The sequence below is a fragment of the Chelonoidis abingdonii genome, chromosome 11 (assembly GCF_003597395.2).
Source record: "Chelonoidis abingdonii isolate Lonesome George chromosome 11, CheloAbing_2.0, whole genome shotgun sequence".
Lineage (NCBI taxonomy): Eukaryota > Metazoa > Chordata > Testudines > Testudinidae > Chelonoidis > Chelonoidis abingdonii.
The window spans coordinates 30,704,135-30,729,438 of record NC_133779.1 but is presented as its reverse complement, the minus strand read 5'-3'; the positions used below and the strand labels follow the sequence as shown (position 1 = coordinate 30,729,438).

Here is a 25,304-nt window from a genome sequence, read left to right as displayed (position 1 = left end):
AGTGAGGGGTGGCAGACTCCAGGAGGGAGTTTTAGGTGCGGGAGGGGGCGCGGACTTTGGCGGCAGGAGGTTGGGGGCAGGAGGGCCAGCGGTGAGGGGTGCGGACTCGCAGGAGCAGTTAGTGGAAAATGTGGGGGGGTACTAAGGGCTGGGGCAGGGCGGTTGGGGCAGGACGGGGTGAGAGTGCCAGACTTCCAGGGGGAGTTAGAGTGCGGGAGGGCTCAGGGCTGGGGCAGGGATTGGGGCAGGAGGGTGTGAGGGGTCTCAGGCTCTGGGAGGAGTTAGGCGGCGGGAGGGGCTCAGGGTGGGCAGGGGTTGAGCAGAGGGGACGAATGTGAGGGGTGCGGGCTCCAGAGAGTGAGTAGTAGTGGAACACGGAGGGGGCCAGGGCTGGGGCAGGGATTGGGGCTGGCAGCGGAGGGCTGTGAAGGGTGCGGGCCCAGGAGTGATTTTGGGTGAAGAAGGGGCTCAGGGGAGGGGCAGGGCTTGGGGGCAGTGAGGGGGTGAGGTTCAGGCTCTGGAAGGATTAGGCGTCATGGGAGGAGGCTCAGGGCTGTGGCAGGGGTTGGGGGGCCGGGATCAGGCTCTGACCTGGGTTGGTGCTCTCCTCAGGAGCTCACCAGCACATGGCTGCCATGTCCAGGCTCCTGGGCGTAGGGGCTGAAAAGAGAACTACCGTGCGCTGGCCCCTACCTGCAGTGACCACCCTCACAGCTTCCCATTGACTCAGTTCCGGCCAATGGGAGCTGTGAGCTTTGGCAGTTCGCTACTATCTCGGCGAGCAGGGTTGCAGAGCCCCCAGTGGGCCCCCTGCGCCTAGGAGCCGGACATGCCGGGCTGCTTTCCGGGAGTCATGCGGAGCCAGGGCAAGGAGCCTGCCCTTGGCCCCTGCACCGCCAACCACGGACCGTTCGCTTGCCTTGGTGCAGCACCGCTAGGGATCCCTTTTTTCGACTGGCGTTCTCGGTCAAAAACCTGGACCCCACCCACTGTCCCGAGTCTGTTAAGCCCTGCCCCACCTGCACGGCCCTGCTCCAGTCTGTCCTGGGCCTGTACGGCCCTGCCCCAGCCTGCCCCCTGTACGGCCCTGCCCCAGCCTGCCCCCTGCACGGCCCTGCCCCTGCCTGCCCTGGGCCTGCACGGCCCCGCTCCAGCCTGCCCTGGGCCTGCACGGCCCCGCCCCAGCCTGCCCTGGGCCTGTACGGGCCGGCCCCTACCTGCCCCCTGCACGGCCCTGCCCCAGCCTGTCCTGGGCCTGCACGGCCCTGCCCCAGCCCTGCATGGCCCTGCCCCAGCCTGCCCCGGCCCTGCATGGCCCTGCCCCAGCCTGTCCTGGGCCTGGATTCCCTGCCTTGGGTCTTCCCCCTGCCGCTGCCTGGCCTGGCTCTATTCCTGGGTGTGTAATGATGGCCTCAGCTGTTCCCGCGGGCAAAGCGCTGGTGCTGTGCTCAATGTGCCCTGCAGAGCGGGAGGTTCCCCCTGGCAGCCTGGGCCCTGCGTGGCTGGCAGGGATAGGACAGGAGGGGAGGGGAGGAAGGTGCGAACCCCCAGGGCACTGCCCAGCATGGTGCAGGAGACGCAGCTCGTGCGGTGGGTGATGGGTTTTGGTGACTGGGGCCTGGAGGGGACAGGACGAGGTTTGGGTGGGTGGCCTTGTGCAGTTTGCCTGCTGTGTGCCCCCAGCTGTCCCAGGTCAGGCCCTGCTGGGCCATTCGCCCTGAGGGGGGAGAAGCGGGTTGGAAACACAGAACTGGAGCCGTGTGCAGTGGGGTGAGGCTGCCCAACCAGGAGGAGAGGGATGGATACTCCTGCCAGCACATGTATACCAACGTGTACACACGCACATGCACACACACGTGCAAACACACCTACCCTTGTGTATACACCCCCCCCTGCATACCCATGTGTCCACTCACATACACCCGAATATCCCTGCGCATACACACACACACCCTGCTGCACACCCACGTGGACAAATGCACACTTGTGCACTTGCACACACATGCACATACACAAACGTGTCACTTAGACACCCTGTGAGCCAAGCAGTCGAGCCAGGGAACATGACCCACTTCATAAGCTCCTGCCCCTCCCTCTGTCGCTACCCAATTAACGAGAGCAAATTAGTGGCTGTGACAGGGCCTCAGCACAGTCTCTGGGTTCTGCGCCCCCTGCTGGCTCTGCGCAGCACTAACCCAGCCGTGCCCCCTGAGTTCTTTCCGCTGCGCCTCTGCCTGTGACACCCGGCCCAGGAGCAACCCCCTTTCCCGGGTAACGCCGGGCACAGCAGAGCCCTTCCGCAGGCGCCGAGCTGCACAGCGTGCAAACCCTCCCCTGGGAGTGGCAACAGTTGTCCCTTCCTCAGTGTCTGGGACTGGGCGACGGGATGGATCACTCGGTGATTCCCTGTTCTGTTCATTCCCTCCGGGGCACCTGGCATTGGCCACTGTTGGCAGACAGGATCCTGGGCTAGATGGACCTTTGGTCTGACCCAGTGTGGCCGTTCTTATATTTGCTCCCCCAGGTTCTAGGCTCAGTCGCTGGAGGGTTCCCCTCTTCCCCCCTGCACACTGGTGATTTCACTGGTCTGTCAGTGCCTCAAGCGGGGCCGGAGTGAATCCATTCATGAGTGTCTCCTCTGGCCTCCGGCCTCTGAGCCAAGCGCTCCAGGGGATCCATGTGCCTGGTGGGAGGGGGAACCCTTCCTGACCCTGGGGGTCAGATTCTCCCCTGACACCTGACACTGAATGGTGCTTCTGATGGACTCCGCTGTGGATTTTATTTGTGGGCCTTTTAAACGCCACCCCTGAGCACCATCGTGGGCCAGAGCGGTGGGGGGCTGACCCCTAACAGCACCGCTTCTGCTTTTCTCACGGCTCACTAGGCATCTCCCCCGTGAAAAAGACAGAGATCGACAAATCGCCCTTCAACAGCCCGTCGCCCCAGGACTCCTCCCCGAGGTTGAGCTTCACCCAGCATCACCGTCCGGTCATCGCCGTGCACAGCGGTGAGTCTGGCTCTGCAGAGGGGCAGGCCCCCAAAATATGGGGGTGGTTCCTTTGTCATTCACAGCCCAGGAAGGGGTGCTGGGCAGGGGGGCCTGGGAGAGGGCTGCATGAACGCATGTGTGGCTGGTATCATTTCTGCTGCACCCACAGCCTGCCAGGCACCCTGCAGGCAAAGACCCAGCCCTGAAGAGTTTGCAAGGGAGAGAGAGCTGCCAGCTACAGTCTGGCAGGGTCTTCGTGACCAGGGTTGGGGGTAGAAGGAACCCAGCTTGGTTTTCAGCCCAGCATCCCTTGGGCTTGTGGACTGGGCCCTATGTGGTTGGGGGTGGGAAGGGCGGTTTCTCGGAGTGGGACTGGTTTGCAAACGGCAATGCTTAGCACCGCTCATCTGCCAAATGCTTCACCAGCATCAGCTGATCCTCCGCGCACCTTCCCCCCGGCCCCAGAGGCAGGTAAGGATTGGGGTCCCCATCCGCAGATGGGGGAAACTGAGGCACGGCGCGAGGTTCAGTGACTTGCCCAAGGCCATAGAGGGGCCTCGGGATCAGAGGCAGGGTGAGGGCTCAGGAATCCCTGGCTCCCAGCCCCCACCACGAAGGGATACGCAGTCATAGATGTCAGGCAACTGGGCCATGTGGGGCTGCCACCTGAGCCACTGTTAAGGGGGCACTGGAACCAGAGCGGAGTGCCTGTGGGGCAGGAGGGTGCTGGGGTGCTGCCTGGCATGGAGCTCCGAATGAAGGCCGCCCCGGTCCTCTCTTTGTCTCTCTTCCGCTCTAGGTATTGCTCGAAGCCCACACCCTTCATCTACTCTGCATTTCCCCACCACCTCGATCCTCCCCCAGGCGGCCTCCACCTACTTCCCCCACACGGCCATACGGTACCCGCCTCATCTCAACCCGCAGGACCCCCTGAAAGATCTCGTCTCACTGGCCTGCGACCCGTCCAATCAGCAGCCTGGACCGGTAAGGAGCTGCCTAGGCAGCCCCCCACCGCTCCCCCACCCTGGGGGCCTGTGTTGGGGAGAGTCCCACAGGGCCGATGCAACCCGGCTCCTGCCAGACCATCCCGGCACGTCCCTCCCCACCAGAGACCTGCGAGCTGGGCACTGCTTGCCTCATGCCCCACCCCCGGACACTGTCGCCAGCTCGAGGTATCCTGAGCTCGGACACTGCACCCAGCGGCACTGTAGGAGCTAGATTAGATAGACGGGGTGTCTGGGCTCCCTCGAGGTGAAATCCGCCCCCCCCCCCCACACACACACACACGCCTGTGCACTGCTCACACCCAGCCTGCGGGACTTGGCTGGGGCTGAGGCCTGTGGCCGGCCCCTCCGCAGCGGAGAGACATTGCCACTTTGACCTGGGAGAACAGCCCATCCCGGGTGCAGCCCATCAGCAGGGAGGATGCTGCTTTTCCACGTCCCCAGCCCGGTTCATTTTCCCGTCCCTGAGGCGTTTGCTGGGAGCAGGGGGTTTCATTCTCTGGCCCAGTCCAAACCCCCGAGAACATGGTTTGATTATTATTTTTAAATACCAGTTAGTAGCTTTTCCTCTTTCGTTTGGCTGCGAAGCGGGCCAGGGCAGGGGTGTTGCTGGCCTGGGACCGCCCCTGCTGCGTGGGAAAGGCCCGTGGCACCGGGCCCTGCCAGGACTGAGAACCAGGAAGTGAAACTGACAATAAACAGAAAGTGAAACTGAGCCACTGCAGCCAGGCTGGGGCAGAAAGGAAATTAGCTCCATCTGTAGTGCTGGGAGGGGCGAGGACACAGAGGAGGGCACTGACCATTTCTCGCCCTTTGAAGTATAGCAAATGATTTTTAAAAGCTAAGGCCCAAGTCCATTGCGAAAGTAGAGGGGTTTCCTGCCCCACGGACCCATGAACTGTCTGTCCCACAGTGCGTGTGTTGCAGGTCCTTCCCGACCCCCCAACTCTTCTGTGCCAGGCGCATGCGGATGTGCTGTTTCCCTTGCCCCAGGCCCTGCTAGTGCTGCCTGGTCACCTGTGGGGGGGAGGTCTTCTCTCTGTGTCACCTTCTGCTATCAAACCTCCCCCTTAGCTTCTGCTCTGGCCCCCTCCCTGCCCCCTGCAGCACCCTGGACAGTTCCAGCAGCGCAGGAGCAGGTCAGGACTCATCCACCTGCTGCAGACACAGCCTGGGCCCCCCAGCCAGGACCAGAACCCCGGCCTGCCACTCCCAGGCCGAGGGAGCGCTCGCCAAGTGGCCCTAGTGGTAGGTCCTGTATCCTGTCTCCCACATACATGCCCCTGCCATTCTCCAGACTTGCCTGGGGGTTCTCCTTGCTCCCGGCCCTGACTCCTGGCTGCCCCTTCCTCCTCGCCACCAGCTGATCCTTCGCCCAGGGCAGGCAGTCTGCTGGGCACAGTTCAGGCTCTGCTCCTCACCCCAGCACATCACGCTGTTGGGTTTTCCTGGCGGATCCTCCTTCCCCAGTCCCCCCGGGGCTGTGGGTTAATTTCACCCCCACCCAGGGAAAGGGGGCTACAGGCAGACTGTCCTCTCCAGCCCTCCAGCTGACTAGCCTCCTTTGGGAGTGGGGATTTCACAGCCCCCTCACAGGCAGCCTCCGGTCCAGGAGGCCAGTGGCACAGCCATAATCCTGCCCTCACCCCAGAGGCCTGTGGCAGCTTCTCCCGCTGGTGGCTGGGCCCTGGGCCTGGCGTGGCAGCTGCAGGGATGTGACCCCCATGCTCAGGGCCGGCTGGAGAGGCAGAGCCCCCACTGGGCAGGTCTAGGAGCCCCTGAAAGCTGCAGAGCGGGGTGGAGGGGATGGAGGCAGCTCCGCAGCCTTTGAAGCCTTCAGCTGGGCCCCTGCACCCTAGCGCGGCCCGCCAGCCCCAGGGTTTGATGGAGCAGTGATTGCCTGGGCGCCCCTCCCCACGGGGGCGGGTTCAAAGGGCTGCCTGCCACGGGGCTGACAGGGAGGGGTGCCCCCCCCCACTTGCTTCTGCTTCCTCCTCCAGATTCAGAGGGCAATTTGGTCAATGTCTGGGAGTCTAAAATGGGACCCTCAGGCTCTGCCGACCTGCAGCCCCCTGCAGCCCCTTTCCTGTGTTGCTGACAGAGCTGCACCAATACGCCTCTGTCCTGGCCCCCTATCCCGGCTGTTCACTCACAAGCCCAGCTGCCCAGACTGCGCAATGACTGAGCTGGGAGCTAGTTGCACTGAAAGCCGAGGTGGGTGCATCTCGTGGGACATGCTCACTGTCAGCCACTTAGAGGATCCGTAGCTCCCCCCTCGCCTGCCAGGGCACTGAGAGCAGGCACTGCGGGAGGCAGGCGCAGGTGGGCGCTGAGAGCGGGCACTGCGGGAGGCAGGCACAGAGAGTGGGCACTGAGAGCGGGCACTGCAGGAGGCAAGTGCTGGCAGGCATTGAGAGCGGGCACTGCGGGAGGTGGGTGCAGGCAGGCATTGAGAGCGGGCACTGCAGGAAGCGAGCGCTGAGAGCGGATACTGAGAGGGGCACTGTGGGAGGCGGATGCAGGCAGGCACTGAGAGCTGGCACTGCGGGAGGTGGGCACTGAGAGCGGACACGGCAGGAGGCGGGTGCAGGCAGGCGCTGAGAGCAGGCACTGCAGGAGGCGGGTGCAGGTGGGCACTGAGAGGGGCACTGCGGGAGGTGGGTGCAGGCAGGCACTGAGAGCAGGCACTGCGGGAGGCAAGCACTGAGAGCGGGTACTGAGAGCGGGTACTGAGAACGGGCTCTGCGGGAGGCAGGCGCTGAGAGCGGGCACTGAGAGCAAGCACTGCGGGAGGCAGGTCCTGGCAGGCACTGAGAGCGGGCACTGCGGGAGGCGGGCGCTGAGAGTGCATACTGAGAGTGGGCACTGCAGGAGGTGGGCGCTGAGAGTGGGCACTGAGAGCGGGCACTGCAGGAGGTGGGCGCTGAGAGCGGGCACTGCAGGAGGCAGGCACTGAGAGTGGGCACTGTGGGAGGCGGGTGCAGGCAGGCACTGAGCGGGCACTGGAGGAGGCAGGTGCAGGTGGGCACTAGAGCAGGCACTGCGGGAGGCAGGTCCTGGCAGGCACTGAGAGCAGGCACTGCGGAGGGCGGGCGCTGAGAGTGCGCACTGAGAGTGGGCACTGCAGGAGGTGGGTGCTGAGAGTGGGCACTGTGGGAGGCTGGCGCTGAGAGTGGGCACTGAGAGCAGGCACTACCAGAGGCGGGCGCAGGCAGGCACTGAGACTGGGCACTGTGGGAGGCGGGCGCAGGCAGGCATTGAGCGGGCACTGCGGGAGGCAGGTCCTGGCAGGCACTAAGAGCGGGCACTGCAGGAGGCGGGTGCTGAGAGCGGGTACTGAGAGCGGCACTGCGGGAGGCAGGCGCTGAGAGAGGATACTGAGAGCGAGCACTGCGGGAGGCGGGTCCTGGCAGGCACTGAGAGTGGGCACTGAGAGCAGTCATTGCAGGAAGCAGGCACTGAGACCGAGCACTGCGGGAGGCGGGTGCTGAGAGCGGGTACTTAGAGCGGGCACTGTGGGAGGCGGGTGCTGAGAGCGGGCACTGAGAGCAGGCACTGCGGGAGGCAGGTCCTGGCTGGCACTGAGAGCGGGCACTGCGGGAGGCGGGCGCTGAGAGTGGGTACTGAGAGCGGGCACTGCAGGAGGCGGGTCCTGACAGGCACTGAGAGTGGGCACTGAGAGCAGTCATTGCGGGAGGCAGGCGCTGAGAGCGGGCTCTGCGGGAGGCGGGCGCTGAGAGCAGGTACTGAGAGCGGGCACTGCGGGAGGCGGGTCCTGGCAGGCACTGAGAGTGGGCACTGAGAGCAGTCACTGCGGGAGGCAGGCGCTGAGAGTGGGCACTGTGGGAGGCGGGCGCTGAGAGCGGGTACTTAGAGCGGGCACTGTGGGAGGCAGACACTGAGAGTGGGTACTGAGAGCGGGCACTGCGGGAGGCGAGTCCTGGCAGGCACTGAGAGTGGGCACTGAGAGCAGTCACTGCGGGAGGCAGGCGCTGAGAGCGGGCACTGCGGGAGGCGGGCGCTGAGAGCGGGTACTTAGAGCGGGCACTGTGGGAGGCAGGCGCTGAGAGCAGGCACTGCGGGAGGCGGGCGCTGAGAGTGGGCACTGAGAGCAGTCACTGCGGGAGGCGGGTGCAGGTGCACTGGCCAGTGCAGGGCTGGTCCCAGACCCTAGGATTCCCCACTCTGCCTCCAAGCAGGGCCCGGGCTTTGCATCTGCTCTTTTCCATCAGCTGCCCCAGCCGGTGCCTGAAGCTCGACCCTCGTCCCTGTCCTCAAGCAGCCCCAGGGCCCTGAGGCCTCCACTCGGACCAGACCCCTAGGGCTCCCACTGCTCAGGGCTCCGCCCTGCTGCTGCCGCGGCCCCCACCCACCATGCCAGTGGCACCTGCGGTGCCGCGCCTGGGAGGGCTGGCTGGGGGCTGCAGGGCAAGGCGCGGGCACTGGGCTGCTCTTGCTTCCTAACGGCTTGTGGTTTGTTTTTGTCTGTGTTGTGTCCCCAGTTAAATGGAAGTGGTCAAGTGAAAGTGCCCAGTCACTACATTTCTACCCAGATGCTGGCACCGCCACCTCCCCCTGGCATCCCCCGACTGGCTCTCTCTCCTGACACCAAATCCACCACGACAACTTCCGAGGGCGGGACAACCTCACCGACATCACCCAGTAAGCAGCCCGCAGCATCGCGAGGGGCCAGCCTGGCCCCGGTGCCATCCCCCCCGCCTCCTCCTGCCTCCCGCCCTCCAGCTCTGCATCCAGCCCATCACGCCCGGCAGGCATGTCAGGGGAGGGGGCGTGGAGTCGTTTGGGAGCCAGGGACCCCCTGCCCATTAGAGAGCAAAATCAGTTGGTGTCTGACAGCCTGCATGGAACGAGTTTGCTGGGTCTCCATTGGCTTCTTAGAGGGCAGGTCTTCAAGTCGCATCCCCTGCTTGGCCTCTCAGGGCATTCTCAGGGCCACGAACACTGAGCTTCCCTCTCTTGTACCCAAGGCCTGCTCCACAGCCCGGGGCAGGGCCTGGTGCTCCAGCAGGGAGCTGGCCTTGTGCTTCCCCAGGACGTGGGTCTCTGCTGCTGGCCACTCTGACCTTCCTGGGGAGGCAGGTCTGAGCTGGTGCTGCTGGGAATGGTCACTTGTGCTGCTTCTCCGCTCTGCCTGCCAAACGCGCCTCCTTCACTGGCTCTCCATGGTGCATGTGTCCAGGTCTGTTTCCCACCGAAAGTGCTAGGGCTTTCAAACCCAAGATGGGCGGGGAGGCCGGACTCTGGGGTTCTGTTCCTGGCTCAGCCCCACACTTCCTGGCAGCCACTGGGCAAGTCACTTCAGCGTTCTGTGCCTCAGTTTCCCCATCTGGAAAATAGCTGTGGGGGTGGAGCTAATGCCTATCCCATGGGCTGGCGGGGGGTTCCATTGGCTAATGGTCACGGTTTATTGAGCTCCTGCAATGGGAGGCATTAGGGAAGGAGGATGTAGGACTGATGGTTGGAGAATTAAATCCATGCATCCATTGGCATGCACGGTGCCAGTCACTGCATATGCGAAACTAAACAGCAATGGTGGAAAGCTGCAAACGCACTGGAAACTTCAAAGGAAGAGAGTCCATGATGAGTCTAACGAGTCAGAGGCTGTGCCCTCGTTAGCGATGGTGGTCAGTGGCTAGTTCACCCATCAGCTCCCAGCCCAGGAGGATTTGTAAGGCACTTTGTGCACTGAACGTGTCTATGGGTCCAACCAGAGCCCCATAGAAATTGGGGCCCAGCTCCCTACACCTTGTGAGCATCAGAGCTGGAGCATTCTTGTGGCAGCACTGCTCAGCAGCAGCTGGTCCCTGCCACCCGGCATTCACCCAGCACGGCAGCGCGGAGGGCAGTGTTTTGCCATGGAGTTCAGGGCAGGCTGGGGTCTCAGATGGGATCCCATGCCCCCCAGGCCAATGTCACATCCAGTCCATCCCCTCCCGCTCCACTCCGTCCTGCCTGTTTAAAATATCCCAATCCATGGGCCTTGCCTCTCTTCACCCCCTTCTCCAGCGGGAGCCATCTACCCGTTCCAAATGGTGGAGCTGGGCCATCCCATGAGCCTGGCACAGTGGGGCGCCAGGGCACAGCATCAGCATGTCAGAGTGTGCCCCATGGCAGAGGCCTAGCTCCCAGGGCACCGACATGGCCCCGCAAGAGGTTCCCGGCTCACATTGCCATCACGTGTCATCACCTAGCACCTCCCAGTGCATTGGCTCAATCCTGGCCCCTCAGCCGTGCCCCCTGGAGTATGCTCTGCTCCCCTGCCAGGCCACATGCCCCCTGGAAGCCCAGCTGCCAGCCACACCCCAGTGAGAAGGAAGCGGATCCTGAGTGCCCTGCGCTTCCCCCGAGCCCCTAGCTTGAAAGGCCGGCTGTGAGTAAACAGTTCCCCCACCAGCAAATCGTAATCGCCGACCAAGAACCCAGAGCTCGCTGATGGGAGCGAACGAGGAAAGACTCGTCAGTTCTGCAGCCACCTTCCAGCTAGAGCGGAGGAGGCACGTTCAGAACGAGTCAGCACCGGGAGGGGCTGCCTTGAATATTTCATCAGCATTGATGAATGATGAATTTTTCATCCACTCCCTCCGGTCTGGGAAATAACCGGCCAGAGCCACAGGACCTGGAGGCCCCCCTAAGCCCGGGGGAAAGGTCTCAACATCCCCAGAGGCTAGGGAGCAGTGGGAGAGCTGGCGGCTCTGCCAATCCATCCGCAGCCTGCGCAGTGCATCCACGGTGCCCCCTGGGATGGCGAGACGGCAGGGCTCGGCCATGGGGGGCACATAACCATGCCACCCGTTGAGCCCCAGACCTCTGGCTCTAATAGAGCTAATGGCCCAGTACGAGTAGATCGGTAGCACTATGGGCTCCTAAAGCGCTCTACACGGCCCAGCCACTGGAGGGGGCCAGCAAGCCGCCCAATCAGTGTGGGGCACAGACCCAACTGGTCTGCATGGAGGCTTTGGGACACGCTCCAGGGGGTGTCACGGAGTCCCTGGGCGATGCTCTGGAACTGCTCCCCACAAAGCCAGGCAGGACTTTGGGGAGCCTCCTCTCCCTTGGAGCAGACTTGTTCAGGGCAAGAAGCTCACACAGCTTCACCTCCTGGGTCTCTCCTTGGAGCATTCAGCATCCTCTGCCCCTCCGTGTGCCTTCCCACAGCGAACCCACCTCAGCAGGGTCTGGGGAAGGCCACAGGCGGTCCTGCAACCCCATTTGAGTCAGACATGACTCCAGCCAGCCAGTAACACAGGGTTTCTTCGATGACAGGAATACAGGTCCTAAAACGACGCTTGTAAGGTCGCGAACGCAGACCCTCGGCTGGGTCCATTTCTGGGGGAGCAGTGGCCAGACCCACGTCTGCAGCTTCACTCTCGTCCAGCAGCTCCAGACTGAACCCCTCTAGCTATCCTCTCTGCTCAGCCTTTCCCAGGCCAGGAGGTCACCTGACCTCTTTGTCTCCAACACCTTCAGTTGGCACCTTTGCAGAGGAGGGGCCCAGGCCATCAGTTGCTAGGAGACAGAGTGCCAGGCATTTAGGTGCACTGGCCCTTTGCTCTGCAGCAATCACCCTTATCCCACCACCTAGATACTTAAGAACTGCATAGGGGACACTGAGGCACCAACACAGTATTCAGAGCAAACATTAAGAACATTCCCAGTTCGTCACAGGGGGTCTTCCCAGGTCCTAGGGCAGCTGCCCTCAGCCCGTCTGATGCCTGCTCCCTTTCGCCCCACCCATGGCCAGTCCCAGGAGCACCTGGACGTGCCTCCTCACCCAGCTCGTATTAACCCTCCCCACGGGGCTGGGCCATGTCAGTGCAGTTCCGTGCCCAGCACCAAGCAGAAGCTCTGAGAACCACAGCTCCCAGGATGCTGTGCTGCAACAAGCTCCGCCCCCTCATCTGAGGGCTCGGATTAAAATGCAGGGGGGTAGTGGAGGACATGTGACCTAGTGGGTAGAGCAGGGGCCTGGGAGCCAGGCCTTCTGGGGACCAGTCCTAGCTCTGCCACTGATTTTCTGTGTGGCCTTGGGCAAGTTGCTTCATCTCTGGGTTTCCCCACCATTGGCGAGGGGTTGCAGATCGCGCTGTGCCTTGGGGCACGGGGCTTTGGGAAGCTCCCAGATCCTGGCATGGGAAGTGCTGAGTGCTGTGTGTATGATCCTGCTCTCTGAGGGGTGGGACTAGACCCATGTGTCTTAGTCCCTGTACTGCTGGTATCACCCTGCTGCTGCCCTGGCTGTGCGTAAACAGGATTCTAGACTCGGGGGGTCTCAACCTGGCACCTTTCGCCATCACTAACCATTCAGAGCAAGTGTATTTGAGACACTGCCACAGGACGTGGCCGCAGTGCATTCCCCAGGCCCTGCCATCAGTATCAACACAGAGGAAGCAAAACCCTTTGGGACAGCTAGACAAAGCAACCTCGTGGGGAGGGCGCCCATAACAAGGCAGTGTGGCCTAGCAGATGGAGCCCAGCCTGTGCCAGAAACGCCTGGGTTCTGATCCCAGCTGTGTCCTGGGGTGACCTCGACGGTGCCCCTTTGCCTCCCTTTCCAGTGGTGTGCGGCCACCGGTGCTGGGCTGTGGTGACTGATCAGCGCATTGGAGGTGCCTGCCATTCGCTGGGCTAACGAGTTCTCGTTTCTGTCCCTAGCCTACTCTGCACCCGGCACGCCCCCTGCGAATCGTTCCTTTGTGGGATTAGGACCAAGGGATCCGGGGAGTATGTACCAGGCACAGGTAAGAGCTGCGTGCGCAGGGGCCACGCGGGGAGGGAGCACTGGCCTCCCAGAACTGCCCTGGCGCAGGGGCTCTTTGCCTTGGCAGGGAAGCACTAGCAGGTCATGCTGGGCAGGGACCCTGCCTTCTAGCCATGACCAGGACTTGGGTAGGAAACAGCCAGCCCCATGGCCAGGCCGGGTGGCAGCATCCTGGTGGCTCTGCCTCACTGGCAACCGTCTCGCTTTCCCCGGCGATCAGGTTCCCTGTGGTCCCATGTGGGATCAGGCCAGCCTGGGGGCATGTGAGCAGAGGGCCCCCAGGGGAGGAGCACGGCCAGGCAGCCTCTCAAGTGACAGTGGGTGGCATCCTGCTGGCCGTCCGTCGGAGCCCAGCTCCCCAGGGCAAAGCGGGTGCAGAACCCCTCAGGCGGAGCAGAGGGAAGGACGGCCCAGCATGGCAGGGGCAAGGGAGGCTGCTCAGGGCTGGATTCAGTCACTTGGGGCAGGCCCAGCAGAAGGGGCCAGCTAAGGTGGCTTTAAGCCTTGGCTCTCTCCGCACATGAGGCCATGTGGGCAGCAGAGACGAGCCGCAGCGCAGCGCACCACAGCCGGGCCCCAGCAGCAGCGTGGGTGCCATGCCCTTCCTCCAGCTCTGTGCCAGCCGGGAGGAAGCTCAAGGGGGCATCGGTACCTACTTTAAGGGCCTCAAAGCCAGAGTGGCCCAAAGGGACCTGGGTGTATCTGGGAACTGGGCTGTCCCTAGGGTGTTGGGGCGGCCTGTGCTCCCGCATAGGCCCAGTGAGATTTGTCACAGGCCGTGACGCCCACGTCTGACGTTGGTACAGCAACACGCTTGGGTGGTGCCCGCGCAGCCACACGTCTCCCAGCCCAGCCGTGCGTCTCCCTGTGCCTGAGCATCCCCCATGCTGCCTCGCTGCCTTCGTCTCAGTGCATTCTGGGAGAATCCGGGCAGCTGTCCCGTCGTGCCTCAGCAGGGGGTGAAGTGCCCAGGCACACGTGCGCACAGTGGCACCATCCTGGATGGCAATGCATCCTGGGATTGCTAGTGCACAGAGAACAGGGAGGAAGGCAGCACTGCCAAACCCAGGAGCCAGCCTGGGCCTCTGGCAAAGCGACACCCGCTGGGCTGCTGTGGGGACTAGCCCTGCTCCAGCCAGTGTGTGTGCGGGCACAGCCCATGAAGGTGTATGACGGGGCCCTGCCGTGCCAGGCGCTGGCCCTGCCTAGTTCCACACCGTGAGCTACTAAAGCCGGGACCCGAGCTCGCGGGAGAGAAGCAGGGTCCCGCTCCTGCCAGTCACTGCGAATCCCCGGCAACAAGACACCGCCTTAGAGACAAATCCCGCCCAAGTGCTTGCAGGGCGGAGGAAGGCCAGGCAGTGAGGGGGGACTGACAGATTCGCACTTAGAGCCCAGCTCGCTGGGTGGCAATCGCAGCCTTTGACCACTAAGTCGCTGGTTCAAGCCCAGCCAGGGGATGGTCTGGAGTGGCTGCTGTGCAGGGGGGTTGGGGAGCCTTGTTGCTGTCCTCACACCACCACTGAGGGGGCTGAGAATGGGGGTCCAGGGTTGTGTGGGTCGTGGAATCTGGGCTCCACCAGAGTGGGGCTGTGCTGCCGCCCAAGCTGGGGAGAAGGGCCCACTGTGAAGCCAATGGACACACTCTCGTTGGGTTTGAATTGAGCAGCAAAGGGCAGGAGGAGGCGGGTCACCCGCCCTGGCCCGGTTCTGAGTTCACTCCAGAGCCCATCCTGGACTCTGCTCTCCATGTCTTGGCTCTGCTCCCGCCTCCCTCGCTTTCCCAGCCTGCACGGGCACTGCAGCTGCCTGGAGCCCAGCTCCCACCTTGGCACCCGACCAGCACCTCGGAGCCTCGTAAAAAAACATGCCACTAAAAAAAACTTGGCAGCTGGCGCTGAGTGGCTGTTGAGCCTCCTCCCCCTGGCCAGATTGGCACAGCTGCCGCTTGGCATCCGATTGGCTGGCTCTGTAGCGTGATGGCCGTCAGCCAATGGGATTCCTCCGGCGACGTTGGCACCTGGCAGAGATGCTAGGTGGAGCGCGGCTGGTGGTGCAGCGAGGAGCCGTTACCCTCCCCCCAGAGCCCCCATGTGAGCTTGGTCCGGAAGGGGCAGCTCTTTGCTCTTAAAGAAACAGGGGCTTAAAATAACACACGCCCCACCCCCCATGCCGTACCCCCAGCCCTGACTCTGCTGCTGGGCGCGGCTGGACCCTGGCCTTGCCACGGGCACACAGCCCCACAGGCCTGGCACAGCTGGAGCTGGGAGCTGGAGTGTGGATTTTCAGCTGCTTTTAATTAGCATCGCTTATTATTTAATCCATAATTCATTAGCCGGTGTTTGCAGGCACAGGGTTCCCAGGTGGCGCCATTCCCTCTGGGTCCCTGCTCCTCAGCCACGCTGCCCAGGGGCCACGTGGCTTTAGGCTGGCACCGCAGTTGGTTGTGCAGACTGAGGCGGCCCCTGGCAGCCCCATCACAGAGCCCGTTGTGCTCTGTGCTGTATGCCCACAGAACAGAGAGGCCATCCCTGCCCTGGCGCTGGCAGTCAGATATGTGAGGGGATAGTGCTGGCAGGGAGACGAGGAGACACGGCACAGCTGGCACTGGGGGATTATTACAGATCAGGGGATGGGGTTTCTGAGCATCTGAGGACTGGGTCCTGGCCAGGGCCCTACCCCGGGACCTGCTCCTGGGATTTCCACAGGACACAGGATTCCTTGTCGTGTCCTGTCCTGTTAAACGTCGTGCTCCACCCCAGAGGCGTCGCGTTTCAGCAGCCAATGGAATGAGCCCAGCATCTCTCTCCCCTCGGTGATGGGCATTGGTGGGTCTGTGTCTGAGGAGCCTGGGGGGAGCCCCGCCAGGGGAAAGGCCCTGCATCGGGGCTGGTAAGGCGATCACGTGCTAAGCAGGAGTTCTAATGACGAACACATCAGCTGGGTGCCTCTCGGGAAGCCCAGCTATGACCCAGCAGAACAGTCACCTCTGACACGAGTTAGGTAGCCTCAGCTCTCCCAGTGGTGCTGGCTTGGCAGCCTCTGCTGCTCTGTGTTCAGCCACAGCCTGGGGGGGCGCACGGGGAGAGCTCCCCTGCAGTGCCCAGAGTACTGTGAGGGGGCAGAGAACACGGCCAGGCCTCATTTGGTCCCTGTGCAGTGCCAGCCAGGCTGCCAATTAGCACCAATTGTTCTGGTGCCATTTGTGTGGCAGACAGTTGGCAACGAGGAGGCGACGAGCCCTGTGCTGCCGGGAATTCGCTCCCCCTCCGCTTTTCCCTTCTCCGTTTGTCCACACGTTGGCAGACCGAAGGCAAGGACTGTAAACACTGAGCTGTTTGTCTAGTGTCTCCGGGGAAGTGGGAGGCTGGGAGGAACTCAGGTGAACACTGAGCTCATTCATTTTGGTTTGAACTCCCAGGGAACAAAGGCATGTGCAGAGAGCCCAGGTGAACTGCGCTGCCGGCTGCCTGCGTCCTGCGCCCCACACAGCACCGGCTAATGTAAACTGCAGCACGGGGCTCTCCGTCCAGAGAATGCCAAGCAGCTGCTGACCCGGCAAAGAGGCGGCTACACTAGGGCTCCACCAATCACCATCAACTCAAACGATTAACAACATTAATCGCAATTCATCGCCCTGTGAAACAATAATCGAATACCAATTGAAATTGATTATAAATATTTTTGGATGTGTTTCTACATTTTCAAATAGACTGATTTCCATTACAGCCCAGAATCCAAAGTGTACAGTGCTCACTTTATATTATTATCTTTGCACTGTGGAAAAGATGAAGAAAAGAAATCGTATTTTTCAGTTCATCGCATACCAGCTACTGTACTTTCATCTCTTTATCCTGAAAGTGAAACTTACAAATGGAGATTGGTTTTTGTTGCTGTGAGGAAGTGGGACTGTTCTTAATGTTGCCTCTGAATACTGTGGGGGGGCCTCAGTTTCTGGCCGATCCTCTGTCTCCTGGCAACTAATGGCCAGGCCCTTCCCCCTGGCAAGGGGATGCTAAAGGTGTGGGAGGACAAAGAGGTCAGGTGACCTCCTAGCCCGAGAAAGAGACAAAGCCCAGAGGAGGAGGGGCTGGAGGGGGTTTCAGTTGGGAGCTGGCTGGGGATGGGAAGTGAGGGCAGATGTGGGTGTCTGGCTCGCTGGGCCCAGGAATGGACCCGGCCGAGGGGTCCGGTTCTCTGTACCTGCAAGGTCTGTTTTAGACCGTGTTCCTGTCATCGAATAAACCTCTGTGTTACTGGCTGGCTGAGATTCACGTCTGACTGCAAAGTGGGGGTGCAGGACCCTCTGGCTTCCCCTGGACCCCGCTCGCTGTGGGAAGCGCACAGAGGGGCAGAGGATGCTGAATGCTCCAAGGTCAGACCCAGGAGGTGAAGCCGTGTGAGCTTCTTGCCCTGAAGACAGTCTACTCCAAGGGAGAGAAGGCTCCCCAAAGTCCTGACTGGCTTTGTAAGGAGCAGTTCCAGAGCATCGCCCGGGGACTCCGTGACAGTTGCATATCTCAAAAACAAAACAGTGTAAAACTTCAGAGCCTCCAAGTCCACTCAGTCCTACTTCTTGTTCAGCCAATCGCTCAGACAAACACATTTTTGTTTACATTTACGGGGTCCTACCTCTAATTCCCCCCCCCCCCATAATGCACTTTCACAACAAAGAGATTGCGCTACAGGCCTTGTGGGAGGTGAATTGAAAAATGCCATTTTTAAATCTTTTTTACAGGGCAAATATTTGTAATCAAAACTAATAATAGAAAGTGAGCACTGGGCACTTGGTATTCTGTGTACTAAGTGAAATCAATGTATTTGAAAATGTGGAAAACATCCAAAAATATTTAACTAAGTTGGTATCCTGTTAGTGTTTAACAGTGTGATTAAACCTGCCATGAATCGGGATTAATTTTTTTAATCGTTTGACAGCCACAGGCTAAGCCCAAAGCCCCGAATACCACGTGGTCCTTAGCAAAAGTCGCACCCCATCCCCATGGTCGCTCTCTGCCGATCATGCTGTTACATTACCCTGAAACATATGTGTGTGCGCCCTCTGCTGACTGGCTTCAGAAGGGCTCCACTGGATGTCATAGCCTCTGTAGGGCTCGTGGTGGCGTTGGCTCAAGCGGCAGGGCCTGTGCTCTCAGCGCCGCCGGACCCAAGTTCCATTTCCCACGGGGTCCCGCGTGGCCGTGCCGCACAGCAGAGGGATGGCTGGGAAGCCGCCGGTACCTGCAAGTGTAGTTGCAGGACATGGTGCATGGGATCCGCTGCCCAACTGGCTCCACAGCACCGTGCTGAGCTAGCAAGTGGTGGGAGGCCAGGAACAATCCAGGCAGCAGCGTCGTCATTCACTGGGGCGGGGGGTTCTTCTGGCTGAGCCGCCCCTTCAGCAATGGTGGAGTGCTGTGCTCTTCCCTCCGGATCATGCCCGATGCCTCGGGGTGGCACAAGGGGTGCTGTGGTGTGGGCAGCCGGGTGGGTGACTCAGTAGGGCCCCTTTGCGCTCTGGGTTTACTGCTGCTGGGGGGTGACTGGCTAGGAGGCGCTGTCCCCTCAGGGCCCCCGTGCGGTACCAGGGGAGCACTGTGGGGCACTCTGCCCTCCAAGTCAGCACCGCCCCCATGGCCAGCTGTGGAGCTGCAGGATGCTATGCTGGTGATCCTTGGGGTATCGCTCTCCTCCCTGAGCCCCGCCTGCCCCATCACTCCAGAGTGCAGCAGTGATGCATGATCGACACTCCCAATGTCACCCAAATGCCTGCGTTGTCCTTGGCTCCAGCCACAGCTCCCCGGCTTTCCCCTTCGTCCGTCTGCTCCCCACCTGGGCCCAGCCAGATGCAGTTAAACCTCAGAGGGAAAGCAGATCTTCAGAGCAGATGCATATCCGGAGCTCCAGCCACCAGCAGCTCCATCTCGGGGAACAAACGTGCCTTGTCTCCCTCTCGTTCGTGCCCGCTCCCCCAGCTCCTCTCTCTGCCTCAGTTTCTCAGACATTGCCCTGGGGCCGGGAGCAGATGCAGAAACCCGATGAGTCAGTTCAGTTCCCAGCAAGCAGGTGTCACTGAACGGCCCCCAGTGGCAGTGGCAGTGGCAGGGGGTCTGGGGCTGGACCGGCCATTGGGATTGAACTCAGCACCGGGACCCCTGCCCCGCAGAGACACGTAGTGTGTGCGGAGGGGGGGGCTTGTGCTGCCACCTGCTGGGGAAGTGCAGAACTGCAGGGCAATCACCTCAGTGCCAGTGTCGGTCGGAGCTCAGTGCCCAGACATCTCCCTGTCTCCTGCTTTTCCTATTTCTGGCCTGCATATTGTCTGTTTGTGAAGCCTGGCATGACCTGTTTATTGCCCCCAGGGATTCCTGTGGCACCCCAAGAGACTGAACCCCAGCGCCAGGGGAGGAAGGGAATTTTAGATCCTGTCTATACTATGAAAGTTGCACCAATTTAAATCGATCCTGTTACATTGGCACAAACCCTTAATCTAGACACATTAGGTGAACTAGATAAGTTCCTGGAGGACACGTCCATCAATGGCTATTAGCCAGGATGGGCAGGAACGGTGTCCCTGGCCTCTGTTTGCCAGGAGCTGGGAATAAGCAACAGGGGATGGATCACTCGGTAATTGCTGTTCTGTTCATTCCCTCTGGGGCACGCAGCACTGGCCACTGTTGGAAGACAAGATACTGGGCTGGATGGACCTTTGGTCTGACCCAATATGGCCGTTCTTATGTTCTTATTTAAAACAGTTTAACACTGGCCTAAACCAGTTCAGTTTGCACTGGCAAATTGCAGGCTTAAGCTAAACCAGTGTAAGTAAGAGTTAAACCAGTATGAGTGTGTCTACACATTGAGGTTCATACTGCTTCCCAGAGAGGAGGTTTGAGTGGATTCTGTGAAATCAGGGCCACTTTTCTAGCCTGGACAAGACTTGAGCCAGACTGATGGCAAACATCATTGCTTGTGGTTATTTAACTCCAAGGCCTAATGATCTCTTGGGAGACAGGAAATCTTTGAGACAGTCACCATCTCTCCCCCTTCAGTTAAGGGGCATGAGACCACCTGATCCACACCTGAGACCACCCCCACAGAAAAACCAGGGAAGATGAGATCTCAGTGCCCCATCTCCCCTGCCCTTGTCCCATCTCCTACCTCCCCACACCCAGGCCTGGCTCCTCACCCCACTGCATTCCCACCAAGCTGTGTCCTCCTCCTCCTCCACGCTGCCAGGGGGACACTGAGCACACAGCTCCCTGCCCTTGGCTCCAGGAGCAATTGCAGGGCAAGTCCCATTTGTCCCTTGCAGCCCCAGGGTGGAGCATGCTCAATGGCTCCTTGGGGGTTGCACCTGCACAGCCCCCTCAGCACAGAGGAGCTGTGAGGGGCTGGAGCTGAATCTTCAGAGCATTTAGCTGCCAAACTATGACAACTTTGACATGTCTCTACGGAGCACATGCAAGCTGAGATTTCTGAATTTGGGCAGATGTTCATGGGGATGGCAGAAGGCAGCTCCCTGCAGACGTGCGCACACACACGCACACACAGATACACACACACACACACACACCCTGCCAAATTTCAGGTCCCTACTCTACAGCACCGGGGCACCAGAGCTGCTAAGCTAAACAGCTGGAAGAACTGTGTAACATGGGCACAGCGATGGGTTTTCCCCAGCCTTACTCGGAGGAATGAGTGAACCATTTGGGCTGGAATTTTCCTTAAAAATCCAGCCCTGAGCAGAGACCTGACGTGGGAAATTTCATCCCAGACAGTTAAAGTTCGTCCCAATTACAATCGACTGAAAACAGGGTCTGATAATGGGAAGTGGTGGACAATCAATGGGGCTGCCTGCCTGCCCTGCCAAGAGTGGATCCTTTGCAGACCCTTCTTCACCCCAGAAGAGGCATCATCCCTTTGCAGTATTCCAAGAGGCTGATCTCCTGCCCACAGATCCACCCTGAGCCCACCCTGCTCTCAGCCTGGGCCTGTTGTCCTGGCCTCAGCAGCAGGCCCTGTCTGTGGGGTCTGTCCCCCCGTGGAGGCGCTCGCTGCATGTTCTAGCGAGGCTGCCAGGATCCCCCAACCCATCCAGCAGGACATGGTTTCCTCGGTAATTTTCCATTCTCTGACACTGTGCAGCCAGCAGACACGGAGCTGGCACAGCATGGAACTTTCATATAAATGAGTCAGTCCAGGCTCGGAGCTGGGCTGCTGGAGCCCCAGGGAGCCAGCTGCAAATAATTCATGGTGCTCTCCAGCAGGATGGAGGCTCAGAGATGTCCCTCTCCCCCAGCAGGCAGACGGGATTTCAAAGAGGGGCTCAGTCCACCCCCCTCTGGCCCCTGGAGCAGCAGGGATGGGGTGAGACGGTGCCGCAGGCTGAACCAGGGATGCTGTGCATGGCGCGGCTTGTCTGGCACGCCTGGAACCCCCAGCAAGATGCTGGGGCCATTTTCCTGGGGTCACCTCTCCGCCTAGGAACAAGAGAGGTTTGGTTCCCAGGTCAGATCTGAGGGGTTCCGCTGGGTTCTTGTCACAAATGGTTTCCCCTCTCAGCCGCTTGGTTTCTCCAAACGACTCAAGTGAGAGAGCTTCCCTCAGGCTGCCCCAGGGAAACATCTGGGTCTGGGACCAGGGCCTCAGACCACAGCTGAGCCAGCCTGGGCCGCATAGTTAGGGGAGCACCCCCAAGCCACCACGCCGGCATGCTAGGCTCTCTACACATGGGACGAGACACCCCCCCCCCCCCCCCTTCTAACTGGGCAAGCAGACAAAGGGGACGAGGGGAAGGACTTGCCTGAGCAGTGGCAGTCAGGAATCGCACCCAGGTTTCCTGAGTCCCAGGCCAGTGCTCTACTCACTAGACCGTACTGCCTACCTCGGCCTGTGGGGCCTGCCTCTCGCCGGCGCTGCCTGTCTCCAACTGGAAGAGGCAAAGCTACAGGGACATCTGAGCAGAGCCCAGGGGAGCCGGGGCCCCTGTGATGCTCTTGGGCAGGGCTGAGCCAGGCTCAGAGGGTGATGGGGAAACTGAGCCCTGTCGCCACAGGCAGCACAAAGGGGCACCATGTGCCCTGTTCACACTCCTGGCAGTGAGGAGACCGGCTCCCAGCTCCCGTCCCCCTGACTAGGCCCAGCAGTAGGGCCAAGACCCCAAAGCAGGGGCAGGGGATCAGGAACCACTGGACCTGGATCATCCCCTGAGCACAGACAGCGCCTGCAGCCCCAGCCCCCAGCTCTGCTCTGCAGGGAGAGGCTGGGAATGTGCCAACTGCCCAAGCCAACCGGCCGGGTTTCCATGCCAGGCTGTTACTGTGCTCCGGGCTGCCCACACACAGGAGCCGGGACCCCTCCAGCCATGTGTCTGTGCGGGCTACGGCTCACCTCACCCTCTGGGGCGAAGCACAGCAGCTGGGAAATCTTGCCCGGCAATCTCATCCCAAGGCAGAGGGCAGACGGCAAAGAAGAGTCTAGAGTCCATGGGCGGCTGCCCGGAGCCGTGCGGGAAAGGCTGGCTGTAATTGCTCCACAAGGGCATTTGGCCCAGCGCTTGCAAACAAAATCCCAAGCAGCATGGGATCCTTGATGAGCTCAAAGGATCAGGATCTTGGGTTTACACCTCGCCCAGAGGGACGGAGACCCCCACTCCCTGCAGCACTGTGGATTTACTGTGAAGGTCTCTTATCCAAGCACTGCCCGGGCAGTCCATGCTGGAATGTCAGCCCCAGAGCTGCCCCAGCCCACTTCAAGGGAGCTCAGATTCGGAGTCTAGTCCAGATACTTGGTCAGCCATGGGGATCTGAGAGCTGGTGGGATGGCCCAGCCCAGCTGCAGGCCCCAGGCAATGGCACATGTTCATCCATGGAGATCCCAGAGGAGCCCGGGGAGCCATACGCTGCTGCCCCATCCTGGCGGTCTGAGGCCCCTCCAGAGGAGATGAGATCTTGATTCAAAGCCACTGTGGAAGTCGAAATGCCGACGACACAACCAAGCCAAAGTGAATATAGGCCAAGGCTCAGACAGCTGCAGGTCAGGAGCTCCGTCCGCACAGGATACACCGTCTGGTTCCTGCTTCCGCTGCCTGGAGCAAGCTGATGGGTTTTGCATGGACCATATGGTGAATTGGCCTGCCCCGGGTGTGCCCTGCCAAAGCCCAGCAGAGGAAGAATCTCCCACTGGGCCTCCTTAGAGCAGAAACCCAAACCTCAGGCAGCCAGAACCCCGGCTTACTGGGGGCAAGGGACGAACGTGGACAAATCACGTGAGGAGCAATCAGTGCCAGTTCTGCACTGCCTGGGCACATGCTACACTGGGTGCTGCCCCTGGCGAGCATCACTCTGTGTCATCCACAGCGCAGGTACAGCAGCATAGCAAGCTGCCCCCCAACCCCTGCGGCTGCTCTAACTTACCTAGGGCCAGGCCGAACCCAGACAGCTCCACAGCCACAGCTCTTCCTGAGACCCTCAGGCTGCAGTATCTGAGCACTTCCCACCCGTCAATGAATTAACCCACCAACCCTCTGGGCAGCAGGACAAGGCTGTTATCCCCACTGTACAGGTGGAGAAACTGAGGCACAGAGAGTCCAGGTGACATGCCCAAGGTCACCCAGGAAGTTTGTGGCAGAGCAGGGAATTGAACCCAGGTTCCCAAGTCCTAGACTGTCGCTATCCACTGGTGCTTCCGTCTTCTCTCCCCCACAGTGTGGGGCTGGGGGGATCTGTGTCACGGAGTCACTGGACGATGCTCTGGAACTGCTCCCCACAAAGCCAGGCAGGACTTTGGGGAGCCTCCTCTCCCTTGGAGCAGACTTGTTCAGGGCAAGAAGTTCACACGGCTTCACCTCCTGGGTCTCTCCTTGGAGCATTCAGCATCCTCTGCCCTTCCATGCGCTTCCCACAGCGAGTCCGCCCAGGCGGGGTCCTGGGGAAGCCACAGGGTCCTGCACCCACTTGCTAGACGGTGGACTTCAAGCCAGCCCAGTTAAACAGAGCGTTTATTCAATGACGGAACCAGGGTCTAAAACAGAGCTATGTATACACGCGATTACCGACTCCTTTCGGCCGGGTCCATTGCGGCAATGAGCTAATTCTCAGCGGTCTGGCCTTAACCCAGCTCCCACAACAACCTCCCTCTACGGTGCATTGGCCTTTCTTTTCCTTTTCTCCTCTCAGGAGGTCACCTGACCCCTTTGTCTCCAACACCTTCAGCTGGCACCTTTGCAGAGGAGGGGCCCCAGGCCATCAGTTGCTAGGAGACAGAGTGCAGGCATTTAGGTGCACTGGCCCTTTGCTCTGCAGCAATCACACCACCCTTATCCCGACCACCTAGATATTAAGAACTGCATGGGGACACTGAGGCACCAACACAGTATTCAGAGCAAACATTAAGAACATTCCCAGTTTGTCACAATCCAGTTCTCCAGGCCCCTACACCTTGTGTCCTCATTTGCACCAGTGCCAAGCGGGCATAAGTTACCCCAAGTGGGGACGATGGCAACACTTGGCACTGGCTTTGCCCAGGTGACCCGAGGTGCAGGACTCTGGAGAACCAGCCAGGGGTAGCCAAAGCGACTTCAAGCCACCTCACCCCATTGCCCTCACCTCCCTCCAGTCCTGCCCCACTGCGGCACAGTAGCACTGACCAACTCTTCCTGCTGTCAGTGAGCCTCGAGCCATGTGGTGCGGGTCGAGGCAGAGCCCTGCATTGGAGGGTTGCAGTCCAGGTCGTGGGAACCACCATCCCCACAGCTAATGACGCGCTGGATTATCAGACCAGCCTGAAGCTAAATCCTCTCTTCCAGCCTGAGGGTGCTTCACCCGCGTGACTGTCACGGATCACAGATCGTGCCCACTCTTGGCCCTGTGCGGTCCGTGGGCAGTGCCCCTTTTAGCGAGACAGCCCTTCTCGGGGTCCACTCTCTCTCGGGTCAGGCCCCTCCACCTCCTGGAGCCGCACCTCTCTGGAGCCTTAGCACGTTCTGTCTCTGCCTGGGCCCCTTCTGGGAGTCCACGCACTCTGGACCCCCTGGGCCTCTTCACCCCGAAGGGGCTGATGCAACCCTGTTCTCTAGACCAGAGTGACTCTCAGCCAGCCTCTCAGCCACATAAAACAGGAGGTTAATGAGGTTGAACACAGCACAGGAACCTCAGGGCAGCTGGCCCTCTCAATAACAGCACATTCCCAGTCTCCCCTGCATCCAGGTGGGCTCTGCCCTGCTTCCCCCTCGGCCAGCCCGAGCCCCCTGCTTCCAGATGGCGTCTCTAATCCCGTCTCAACGCCCCGCCTCCTGCCATTGTCTTTTCTCCAGTAGCAGGGCTACGTACAGAAGGCCTGAGCCCCTCTCCTCGCAGCTCTCCTCTGGCTGGAACCAGCTGGTCAGGTCAGCAGGGTCCTTCTTGCAGCCCATTGTCCTCCACTGGCCAGAACCGGTTGTGTCTTCCTAGTGGGATCCCGAGTCCCTCTCCGTCTCTGTACAACAAACTCCCTCTCTCCTCACTCGTTAAACCAGTAACACCAGGATGTTAGCCCA

General features: G+C 60.7%; 1 protein-coding gene across 6 annotated transcripts in view; it reads left to right on the top strand.

The window, feature by feature from the left end:
• The window catches only part of NFIC (nuclear factor I C), a 148,330-nt gene that overhangs the window by 110,223 nt on the left and 12,803 nt on the right, over positions 1 to 25,304 (top strand). For 3 of the 6 annotated variants that reach the window (XM_075070836.1, XM_075070835.1, XM_075070837.1), the window contains 4 exons: positions 2,885 to 3,007; positions 3,789 to 3,973; positions 8,496 to 8,655; positions 12,667 to 12,752. In XM_075070836.1, coding sequence (XP_074926937.1) covers positions 2,885 to 3,007; positions 3,789 to 3,973; positions 8,496 to 8,655; positions 12,667 to 12,752 — 554 coding nt within the window. The remainder of the gene's footprint in view (positions 1 to 2,884; positions 3,008 to 3,788; positions 3,974 to 8,495; positions 8,656 to 12,666; positions 12,753 to 25,304) is intronic. The other 3 variants (XM_075070838.1, XM_075070839.1, XM_075070840.1) reach the window with 2 other exon arrangements.